Source organism: Coturnix japonica, chromosome 2, assembly GCF_054131305.1.
Source record: "Coturnix japonica strain WE chromosome 2, WE-NBRP24, whole genome shotgun sequence".
NCBI classification, from domain to species: domain Eukaryota; kingdom Metazoa; phylum Chordata; class Aves; order Galliformes; family Phasianidae; genus Coturnix; species Coturnix japonica.
Window position 1 is genome coordinate 33,849,769 of NC_140664.1, and position 12,106 is coordinate 33,861,874.

The 12,106-nt window shown below is 41.6% G+C and overlaps 1 protein-coding gene across 6 annotated transcripts in view; it reads left to right on the plus strand.

Moving 5' to 3' along the window:
• The first annotated feature begins 494 nt into the window (after nt 1-494).
• Nucleotides 495-12,106, plus strand: part of NSMAF (neutral sphingomyelinase activation associated factor) — a 31,297-nt gene continuing 19,685 nt past the window's right edge. For 5 of the 6 annotated variants that reach the window (XR_014942528.1, XR_014942529.1, XM_085537352.1 and 2 more), the window contains exons 1-6: nt 495-656; nt 7,894-7,983; nt 8,082-8,160; nt 8,247-8,314; nt 8,402-8,438; nt 11,148-11,198. Coding sequence is in view for 4 of the 6 variants with exons in the window: in XM_085537352.1 (XP_085393478.1) it covers nt 604-656; nt 7,894-7,983; nt 8,082-8,160; nt 8,247-8,314; nt 8,402-8,438; nt 11,148-11,198 (378 nt within the window). In the remaining 2 variants the exon portion in view is untranslated. Of the gene's footprint in view, nt 657-1,075; nt 1,099-7,893; nt 7,984-8,081; nt 8,161-8,246; nt 8,315-8,401; nt 8,439-11,147; nt 11,199-12,106 lie in introns of those variants that run through there. The other variant, XM_085537353.1, reaches the window with a different exon arrangement.

Sequence of the window (12,106 nt, forward strand, 5' to 3'; positions counted from 1 at the left end):
ATCTCACAGCGACTGTATTATATTTACAATACAATAAGTAAGTAAGCTCTTTTGATACCAAATAAAGAATAGATAACATGAGCACGTGCAATTGAGAAAGCTTGCACCAGAAACTTCCACAAAGCTTTCACAAAACACAACGGCCTTGGGCTCAGGGGTGCCACCTCCGTACCCACAACAGAAACAACGCGGCGTTAGTTCTGAGGAGGAAGAAGAAGTAGGAAGGCAGGGAGCGATGCGAGCGTTGCCTCACGGAAGCCCAAAGGAGGCCCTGAGCGGCCGCAGCGCCGCGACTTGATCTAGTAAATGTGTATGTTTGGTGGCCCTGCCAGGCAGGGGGGTTGGAACTACATGATCCTTGAGGTCCCTTCCAACCCGGGTTATTCTGTGATTCTGTGACAGCCCGGGCGAGGGCGCAGGGCCCGGTGCCGGCCGCCTTCCTTCCCCTTCCCCGCCTCTCCGCCCGTATAAGCGGGGCGGGCGCCCCCGGCCGGGCCCGCCAGACCGGTTGGCTCCTGCGGGCCGCGCTGCTCCCTCCGCCTCTCCGAGGCGCGGCTCGGCCGGGCCCGGCGTCCTGCGGCCGCATAGAGGCCGGGCGGCCCCATGGCTTTCATCCGCAAGCGGCGGCAGGAGCAGGAGCTGTACTCCAAGGAGAGGTGAGCGCTCGGCTCGGCCTCGGAGCGGGAGCGGGCTCAGCCGGCCCGAGGGGCGCGGGCCCTGCGGGAGGCCCCGGCGGAGCGCTGGGTGGAAGGGGCGGCTGCGGCGCCCGGCTTCGGTGTCCTTGTTACTACTGCTGTCATCGATTACCCTGACATAAGGCTGAAAGGGCTGCAGGGTAAAGCTGGAAAACTAAGAGTTGCGTATAAGCTCCTGTTTTCGGTTGTGTTCATGGCGTGGAGGTACTCTTGCACCGTAGACGCTGTTTACGATTTACCTGAACATGCTGAGCAGCATGTTGTCAGCCCTCGCCTTATGGGCTCCCTGGCAGCTCCTCAGAGCACTGAATGCAGCTGCTTTTCCTGCTGTCTGACTGCAGCCGCTGTGCTTTGTGCCTGTGACTGCCTGAACCTGTGAGCAGGCCGTACCACACATGCCTATGTAAGTTTTGAATGTGCTCTCTTATTTTTAGCCAGTGACACAGTTTCCTTTATGTGCCTTACCTACATCTGGCTTGTCAGAAAGCTTCAAAGCCCCTTCTGATCTTTGTATTTCCACAAAGATCTCTGTGAAGTAAGAACAGGGCTCAAGTGCTCCCTAGTTGTGGCCCACACTGTGAGAGGCAGGTCCCACATGGACACGTTGCTGGTGTACATCTCTGCTGTTTGTTCTTTAAGAACAAATCACGTGGCAAAGAGTTTGGCTCACTTTGTCCTATAAATTCTGATTCATCGCTGGTGAGAGATGATGCTACTACAGCTTTCGGAGTGTTGACATGGAGGGGAAGGGGGGAGGTTGGAAATTTTAACAGCATTTCTTAAGCACTCTGAAGAGCTTTTGTCTCTGAAATATCAAATGAGTAATATGTAATCCTACCGCCTTTTGTGGCAGTCATGCCTTAAAGCAGCACAGAGAAGCTGTTTACTTCTCTCTCTTCAAGAGGCTGCACTGAGATCTTCTCTTTAAGCCTTGTTGGGTACTTGTTGCAGGGATATGACACAGGTTCCTACCCCTGAGCTTCGCTTGTCTGAAGTAACATCCCTGTAGTTATTTCATAGTGAGTTGACTAGGGCTTGAAACTTAGTGGTAGAGGTGTTTCACACGTGGGTTTGTTGTTTGTTTATTTGTATAAAGCAATGTACACATGTGTAAGCTGTGAAAGTTCTGATTAACAGCACTGTGAAACAGTGGGTAAAAAGCTAATCTTCTTACATAGTTGCTTTGGGGGAGGGAGGAAGGAAGGAAGACCAGTTCTAAGTGGTAAGAAAAAGGCCTTGAACTAATTAGTTGGACTGAATTAATATCTGATTACATAAGCCTACTTTTCTGACTTATTTTCTAGGAGAAAACAAGGTAATTCTAAAATGCCTTGTTTGTATGCTGAGAAAAGGGGAGGGGGGGGGGGGGGTTGTTCCTTTAAATAAACCAATCCACCTATTGAGTTAATTCTGGCAGCAGTTTCCCCTTCAAACATACCTGTATTAGAAGACACTTTTTCACTTTTCCTATGTGTTCAGAGTTTAATAAAAGATGAGATATTGTGTCTTGTTTTAATTACGTGTGTTGCTACCCAGTGCAACCTTTAAAAACAGTCTACATTCATGAGTAGGAATAGATGTGTATTTTTCCCCAATTAATCTTAGTTAAAATTGAAATTAAGTGATGTTTTGTGAACTTGTTGCTTTCTTTATCTCTCGAGTTCTTGGTTCTGCTGGCTGTGTGCCCAAGCACAGGTGTTTCTAACACTTGCTATACAGGTCTTTTATAAATAGACCTGCTGGTTTGCCTGCTTGGCTTTCTGTTGACAGAGTTTATCTGTTCTGCTGCTAACATCACTCATGCAGTGTAGGTCCTGCAGGTTCACCTGTGTGATGGTTGCTTGCTGCTTTAAATCTGTATCTTTATCTCGCCCTCTTGGGACAAAAATATTCATAACGGAGGGTTTTATACAAACATTAGCAAAGGAGTCCTACAGTTGGCCGACAGATGCTGTGCTCTTAAGAGGAGGGTCGCTGTTAGAGGTAGTTTATGTAGCCACATGCTGCCACAAAAGTGGGTGACCTGCTGTGACCCTGGCAATGTACTTCCCTTATCAAGACTGTGCTTCCAGTATCTTCTCAAGGTGTGTCCAGTCAAACACCTTAAGGCATTGTGCCCCAGTGGTTTTCTGGCATGTGCAGTGAAGTGATGGAAATGGGAACAATGGAACAATGCGGTCACGGTTAAGAAATTAAAGCAGGATCAATGGGCTGGCTTCTCTTCTGGGCGGTATACATAGAATTTTGCTGAGATGTGTCCCTGCACACTCATTCCTGTCTTCAGTTAGAACTGATTTGGTGCTTGAGTTGGTAGGTGATATTGGTACATAAAATCAATTGTGGGTTTGTCGGTTTCCTTTTGCTGTTGTTGGGTTGGTTCTTCCACACCCTGAACAGTCTTCAGCTGGATCTCAGCTGGAGCTAGGTTTGGTTCTTTGAAAACTGAAGTATAAAAAGATGTGCACATTAAGCAAAATAAAAGTGAAAAACCTCAAACCTGTAAAGCTGTGTCTGCTGGGGGATCCATCGTAGCATTCTGGCAGGGCTTGCACACCTCAAGTTGAAGTTAGTACGACAAGAATTCTGCATTTGGTTTCAGTGCTGAATGCTTTGAACAATGCCAAGAATGTTTGGGGTGTAATTTGGGTACCCAAAACTTATATTTAGGAGATGACATCATGTGAAGTTAAGTTTTGCAAGTGTTTTTCCTGGTACTTAGCATGCTGCCTTGTTCTTTGATGTGTATAGGGTGTGTTCTTGGCTGGGATCCCTCAGCCCTTTTCTGAGTGGCAATTATATGTCAAAAATAAACAGAAGGCTGGAATACTTCACTGCTTTGTTTCCCAGCCTCACCTGCAGTACGCTAGTACTACTGTAGGTTAACTAGATTAACATTAGTTTTGCTTGGCAAAGTGTTTGTGATTTGTTCTGTTCTTTTCTTGAAGCTATTTCCACATTGCTTCTATCTGGATCTTTCAGATTTCCTTAATCCCGTTGTTCTGGGACGACACAAGAACATGAAATTGTCTCCAAGTTATACTGGCATGTCTTAATTTACTTGTAAGCGTGGGTATTTATTTTCTAAGATCAAACAATTAAACGAGTATCTGTTTATGCTGACTGAACCTTATCCACAAGGTTCAGTGGACTAATGCCAGTGGACGTGGGTTGGTATCAAGATGCAGAAGCTGTTAGAGCCTTTAGTAAAGTTCCTTCTTCTAGTCTCTTACTGCTTCTGCTGCTGGTCTTAGATGGAAGGTTTGCTTTAAGTCTGAGATGTGGCAGCTTAAATGTCCTTCCACCCACCATAATGATCAAAACTACTGATTGATTCCATCCTGTGATTCTGTGATCCTGGAAAGGGCTCCCACTAAACCATGTCCCTCAACACAACATCCAGTCTTTCCTTGAACACCTTCAGGGTCGGTGACTCCACCACCTCCCTGGGCAGTCCATTCCAGTGCCTGACCACCCTTCCTGAGAAGTAATACTTCCTAATGTCCACCTTGAGTCCCCTGCTGCAGCTTGAAACCATTCCCTCTGGTCCTATCCCTAATGACACGAGAGAAGAAGCCAACACCCAGCTCGCTACAACCTCTCTTTAGGAAGTTATAGAGAGCAATGAGGTCTTCCCTGAGCCTCCTCTTCTCCAGGCTGAACATTCCCAGCTCCTTCAGCCTCTCCTCATAAGGCCTGTGCTCCAGACCCCTCACCTGGGGGTGTTCAAGGAATGACTGGATGTTGTGTTGAGGGACATGGTTTAGTAGGAGCTATTGATGATAGGTGAGTGGTTGGACTGGATGATCTTGTAGGTCTTTTCCAACCATGGTGATTCTATGATCCTATGAATTAAATAGCACGGTGACCACAAAGAATGTGAATGTAAGCCTGTGACAAATGTCTGTATTATGGAGCCAGAATGAATATATCCTATGATATGCTAAGCTATGAGTTCTATTGCTTGATTTCAAAGGCTTTGGTATCAACAGGTACTTTCTGGGTTGCTTTTCAAGAGAACACAGGCCAAAAGAAGTACAAGTTCTCCACTTTATACTCTGCCAGTTTCTCATGCTGGGTATCATTCTCTTCCTACTGCTGGGTTTTGATTTCCCTTTTCCTGCTCTCTCTCCCCTTGCTGCACACAGAAGAATCAAATTGCCATTCTAAATGTATACCAAACATGCCTACAATTCTTGTCATAGGACTGTGTGACAGCTGATAGCACATAAATTTTGCATGTCAGTATCCTGATAACCACAAGTGTCTTTAGAATACCTTTAGTTCTTTGGAAGACAGTCACACTGCAGGTTCATCTGAAGTCCATCTGCTTTGCTACATGTTGAAGATCCCCATTGCTGTAATTGTGTAGTTTCTGTGCTAGATTTGCTATTTGTGCAGCCCTTCACAACACTGTTAACTACTGATGCAGCATAGCAGAGGGTATTGTGTTCCCTTGCTATCTGCAAATACTTGTTAAACCTCCTGACAATTCTGAAATAACATCTGATGTGGTGACACCCCCTCTCGAGAGACCCTGTTGATACTATAGTATTAGTGGCTATACTTTTTGACTTATTTACATGAAAATTCCAGGTTATTCTATAGGTCATGCTTCATAATTCCGAGGTTCATTTTAAGCCATAATTTAAACTGGTCTAAATTTGTAAGCCAGTCACAATCGGTTGAAATACAAGTTTGATGATTTTTGGTATCATAAATAAAATTTAAACATATATTCGCTGAAATAGAAGTGAGGTAAAAGGGGAAGCATACCTCAAGTCCTTCCCATTGGCCCCATGCATCTGGCTGCGGGAGGATGAATGATGCAAAAGCTGTTGAGTATGAAGACAGAATGCTTTGTAGGTAGGGAAGAACCATCCTGAAATATTTCAAAGAAAACTCTTGGCTTGTGTATTTAGTTTTATGTAAATGTGTTGGTGTCACTGCAAATAGCATAGCCAGTGTTTTGATGTAGAAACATGACTTATCTTGAGTATATGAAGGATTCCTGCATTTGTTAAAACCATAAAAGGGAAGTCTAATAATTATATAGACAACGGGTGCATTATGAAAGACCATATAAATGTGTGGAACTTGTCCAAAGGATGGATGAAGACAAAGGAAGGAGTGTAAGAATGGAGAACTTCGGAAACTAATTCAATGGAACATGACCATCTTGGAAGAGGATTTTGGGACCACTAACATCATTGGTCTGAAGCTGGTTGTTTCCTATGTCTGTAGTGTCAGATCCCAGATGAAGAGACTTTGGCTTGTGGATACTAAGCAAAGTGCATAGGCATGCGCATATATATATATATATATATATATATATATATATAAAATATCAGAAAGAAATGTTCTGATGGTGAATTACTGTTTAGGTATTCTGATGTAACTTCAATAAAAGGCTTTAAATAAAAGTGTGATAGCACTTGCTGTATCAGTGTTTGCAGAAGTCCAGGCCTTTTAAGCTTGTCCCAAGTGATTTGAGTAATGTTGAAAAATGAGATTTAATGGTATCTGTGTGCAGTCTGCTACAGTTTCGTACTTCTCTGTCCTTTTAACGTGTAGAATGCTCCTGGTGAAGGATTTTTTCCTTTCATAATGTGAAGCTGGAACCTTTGTTTCCTGAGATGATCAAAGTAAATATGATTCAGCTCCTTCAGAGGCACCAAAGCCTCTGAAGCCTGGAAATTCAGTTTATGCCTGTTGACAACTCTTTGGAAGGGTAAAAAATAGCAAGACAAGGGGAAATGGTTAGAAGTTGAAGGAGGGAAGATTTAGGTTAGATATGAGGAGGAAGTTCTTTATTATGAGAATGGTGGGGTGCTGGAACAGGCTGGCCAGAGGGGTTGTGGATGCCCCGTCCCTGGAGGTGTTCAAGGCCAGGTTGGATGGATCCCTGGGCAGCCTGGTCTAGTATCAGATATTGAGGTTAGTGGCCCTACATGCAGCAGTGGGGTTGGAGCTTCATGATCCTTGAGGTCCCTTCCAACCCGAGCCATGCTATGGCAGGATGTGCTTTCATAGGTTGCAGTAAGTTTGCTAAGTCATGACACAAAACTTAAGTAAACAAGATGAATTTGCCAATAGTACTCTTTTTTTCTAGTATATAATTCGCTTACTTAACAAGCAGAAGCTTTAGTAAGTAGTTCATTTTATGAACCCTTGCCACGCTTACTGCTTGTTATTTAAATGTGAAATACTGCTCTGGGGATGCTTGGCATTTATTAGCATTGTCACGAGCGTTTCTTGTAAAACGCATCACGAATGCATTACAGAACTTAGCTCAAAGCATGGACATGACTAATGGTAAGTACTTCTGCCTGTCAGGGCAGCCCCATGCACAAGCAGCTGTTGTTCCTGTGACTGAAGGACTTAAGATATTTCCACTCCTCCTGCTGTGCCAATACTCAGTCATTCCCTACCACTAAAACTTGTAGGTGAGCATGGATTCACCCTGCTAGTAAATATTTAATTACACGCAGCAGTTGTTGAAGCTGTTTGAGGATGTAAGTTTGCATTATATCATGGCTAGCCTACTTGTATTTACCTTGTGAGAGTATTGGTGTGACAGTGGTCCTATGGCGAAATACATCAGACTTTTTTCTATATTTTTTTGGTTGAGGTTTGTTTGTTTATTAGTTTAGAAACAGGCATTTGAGCAAGCACAGGTACAAAGAAAAGTGCAGAAAAGTGGTTAGAGAGGAAGGTTATGCTTCACTAGAAGGGATCTGTAGAGTGGTGCAGTAAAAACCACACGTGGTCTTAATGTTTTAAATCAGTGACGCTTGTCTTTGTTTCAGAAAGACCTTAACTTACATTAATAACTTAGTTCCTGCTCCACCTCTCGTGTCACTGCATATTTTGGCTGGCTTACACTAATGTGAGTTAAATGAATTACTGTTTTAAAAGACTGACTGTTCTAAGATAGTTCACGCCTGAGAAGTGAACAACATGAAAGATCAAACTTTACATCTTTTGGAGGAGCATCAGACGGTCATTGTTACATGCACAGAATTCCCATTCAGATTTGTTATTTTACAAAGTTAACTTATTCATTCTTAGGGGTTGAGTGAGAAGCAGGGCACCAATAACAGCGAACATTTCCCGTGCGCTTGATGTATTTTGTTAAGGGTATTAACTATTCTACATTGTTCTGGCTATGAAGGAATGATTTGAGTTTGTTTCTTTGCAGGTTTTCACTGCTGCTTCTTAACCTGGAAGAATATTACTTTGAACAACACAGAGCTAATCATATCATAAGTAAAGGTTGCAGAGATGAAAGGTACAAAAGTTTTACCTTCACTCATTTACAAGAGCCATTCTAGTCCCATCTACCTGCAAAACATACACAACTACTTATTCATTTATTGTTTCCTTTAGGAAAATAAGAGGTTCTCTAAAAATCTGCTCAAAGTCGATCATTTTTGAACCTGATGAAAATCTCCAACCCATTATCAAGGTAAGCAGTGCAACACTGCAACTTCATGGGAAAGTAAGATTGTATTTAAGGAGCACACATGTATATGTTTTTACAACCTGCTGCAGATACCATTGAGAGACTGCATTAGTATAAAAGCACCAGAAGACAATGAAGCGAATAACCTCTTCTTACGGTATGTGAATTGGAGTTACTGTACATATGCATTTAACTCTTTGTAAAGCTGAAATGGCCGTCTCTCAATATCTTACTTTCATTTTAGGGAGATATCTGGTGGGATTTCTGTTGTGTGTAATCAGGTAAGAGCTGCATATAACAGATTTTCAGTGTATAAATGTGAGAGGTTATGTATTTCAATAGTGTTTCTCAGAGCTGGAATTCTAGGATGAGGAGTTGACTGGAAGCAAAACTTAGCATTAATGTGAAGCTGTTGATGCTTGGTAACTTTAAACTGTTAGTGGCTCTATTAATGGGACTTTGATTAAAGGGAATTTTCTGCACTGTGCATGTTACAATGGAGCTTAGAATAATTTCAAAAGCAAGTAAAAGAGAGCAGGCTGATCTTAAACTGGATATTCATCATCTTTGTTTTGGTCTTGCTACAGTTACATGTAGTTTTCTTCCTTCTGTAGCTTGTATTTGTAATGGCAAAGCCATCTTAATTCTTGAAGTTCAGTAGAGTATGTTTTCGCGAAGTACGTGTCCACCAAATCATTTTCAGTAGCCATCCTAAATCATGGGTTCATGTTCCAGTTGTGAGTTATGACTGACTTGAACGTGTTTGTACTTGGTAAAAACCAATAGAATATTCTTTAAACTTTGATTAATTGGAGCTGGTAGATGTTCCAGTGCTTCAAAATAAGTTCACGTTTTCATTTCAGGAAATAACTGAAATGAGGTGGGAAATACTTCCTTAAACATTGCAGCAAATCTATAAGATTTCTTTTTACAAGGACTAGCCTTACTCTGTTAAGTACTGTGGCAGTCAAAAAGGAGCTCAGGCATGTAATTTAATTTGCACTAGAAAAGTTCATGGCCTGTGTTAAAGTAATCAGTACACTTAATTTCATCTTGAAACTACTTCTTGGAAGAGTTCTGCTTAGTTAAGGCTCATTGTGTTCATGGTTTTGTATGTATTCAGCCGTTTTATTTTTATAAGTCATTTCTGATTATTCTGTGTAAAATTCCAGGTGGTAAAGGAAAAAAACAAATCTGAAGTATTGTATTTAATGTCACTGCCCTTTTTATTACCTGTCCCTCTAGCATACAATATTAACATATGATCTGTAGAATGGGTTTTTGCAGAAACATTACAAAGGAGAAAAAAAGTTAACTTTTAAAATGGCAAATGTTAGCGCCATCGTGTAGTGTGTCAGTCATCGTTCTGTCACTGGGGAAGTGCGCTGAAATGTTTTGCTGGGATGACACGTGCTTGTATCTTTGTATAAGAGTATGTCAGGTATGAAGTGCTCGCAGGTTGTGTTCGTGATAAATCATGACCTCAATATGAATATTTCTTCAGAGTGGAATTTCTGCATTATAGGAAAGTGAACACGTTTAAGGTGATCTGATCATTCAATGTTTGCCTTTTTTGAGGCTCAAAAAAATGTTAATCCATAGCCGGACAAGAAGCTTTGCTCTGTCTGACAAGTAACTTAAAGACTAATGGCTGTACAGTATAGTAAATAGTAATAATGTGGGATTATATAAAGTAATTTTTCTCAGGGTAGTGTTGGAGAACCATCTTACAAAATAGGAAACTAATACAACATGCTAATTTTTATTTATTTATTTATTTTTGGCTCTGCTTCTGTACGTATTTTGCTGTGTACTGTCTGCTTTTCCCATGCCATTTAATTTCTTCTGGCATATCAGTACTGTGTGTTGTCTTGTGCCAAAGGCCACCTTGCCTACTTGTGGGTTCTACTACTGTCAAGGCAGATGCTATCCACTCACTTAACCCTCATTTGCCAGGCCAGAGTCTCTTCCAACTTGAGCAATTCTGTGATCCTATGATTTGCTTTTGTCTTTTTTGCTTGCCTTTGGGTGCACACCCACAGGCCTGGTGCTTGCTGTAGGAAACACACCAAGGCACTGGGCCCTAAGCAAGCTATGTGCATGGAACGGGTGGATCTGGTGTGTGAGAAGACCAGTGGAGTGGGTCTATTGTGTTTTCTGGATCTCATACCCATTTAGACCCTTAACCGTGTCTGAGAGTTTAGCAAGTATGAGCCTTTCCTATAGACAGAGTGAAACATGACTCATTTTTGGCTTTGGCATCTTTCAGACAATAAATGATAAGCTTTTCTGTAGGGGCTGTGAAGAAAATGAAATGAAGTAAAGTGGTTTCATATGCTTTTTGTTGGTTTTGTGTGGGTTCTCTTGAGTGGAAGATTCTCTCCAGATCTGAGAGTAGCATCAAAGAAACAAAACTGCTCAAAAGTAAGCTGTGGGATGGGAAAGGAAATGACATTTTTAGCTGTTGGAACTGGAAGCAAAATGTTTGGTAGTAGAAAGAGCTCATTTGAGAAGACCCGTGCAGCGGTCGTGGAGTGAGGTCCCTCTGTGAGAAGGGGCATTGCCTTCAGAGCAGAACCCCAGAGGCAAAAGCTACCAGAAAAAAGCAGGGAGAAGTATTCTGTTGAATGGGGTTAGGCTGGTGGCTGTGCTTACTGCCTTCAGTCTTACAGCTTCTTGAAGGTCATATGATGGGAATAGAAACTCACTAATTGACCATCAAAGTAAGCCTGTGAAATGCATTTGAACACTCATCCCTTTCACAGCAGCGACAAAAGGTCATTGTTTTTTGCTGTTCATCTAGTGTAGCTAAAGCAGGATGTTGCAACCTAGTGTTTTGGTTGCTTAAGCAGTGTTCTTAGCTTTGTATTTATCAGAACATACGTGTATTATTGATGGTGGGGGGAGGGCTGTTATTTTGTTTTTTTGGCAGGTTGTTGTTTGTTAGTGTAATTTTGGACAAAAGCCATAACAGTCTCTTGCTCTTTCAGGTTTTTCTTATTAAAGAAAGAAACGTTATTGCGCCCTATAAAACAGTAAGAGTAAGTATACAGTTTTTCATTATCCTTAGCAAACTAACATTCTGTGAAGTTCAATGCTCTCCATTATTAAATAGTAAGATTACAGTCGTATTTCTCCAATTATAGTTAAACTTCATAACTATAGTTGGAGAAATACGATAGTAAAATTTCAAAAAATACGTGATTATGTATATGAGATAAAACTAGTGCCTGAATTCTTCCATAATGCATGTGTGATATTTGTTGGAATACGTGCTGCAGTCTTGTCTCTTGCTAGTTACCTCAGTGTGCAGCTCTATGGGCTCAACAATCAGACAGATAACTTGATGCTCATATTCAGTGGGCACCGTTTCTCTTCAGTTTTAAAATATGCTCCCAGCTGAATGGGTCGCGGTTCAAAGAAACTGCAGATAAAATTTGCTCACAACAGAAACCAGAGCTGGCTTCTGATGCTTTCTACTCTAATTCTTGAGTTTGAAGGCTTCAAGGTAAGGAATTGGGGGTTTTTCAGCTGAAGCGGGAGGTAGATGAAGATACAAACGCAAAATGGAAAACAGAGTTATTTAAACATTGTTTTTGCCCCCAACTTTATTCCACAGTTCGGAAATGAAGCATACAATTAAATTTCTTGCCATGTTTCTTCAAATAAAAGGCTCCAAGAACAATCAAGGCAGTAAACTTACATTGTCACATTGAACAGCAGAGTTTGTAGATAATGTCTGAGTTATTTCCAGCAACTACTTTGGGTTGTTTTGGTGGTGTTTCCAAACTAGGATTTTTAATATTAATATTTTCCTTTTTAACTTTGTCACTAGTTCTTCATGCAAAACCTCATTTCTGTTCTCTTGTATTCTCTGTTTTGCTTCCAAATGCAAGATGTATTAAGTATCACATAACCATCAATAGCATTGTTGTGGTAGTTCTGTATT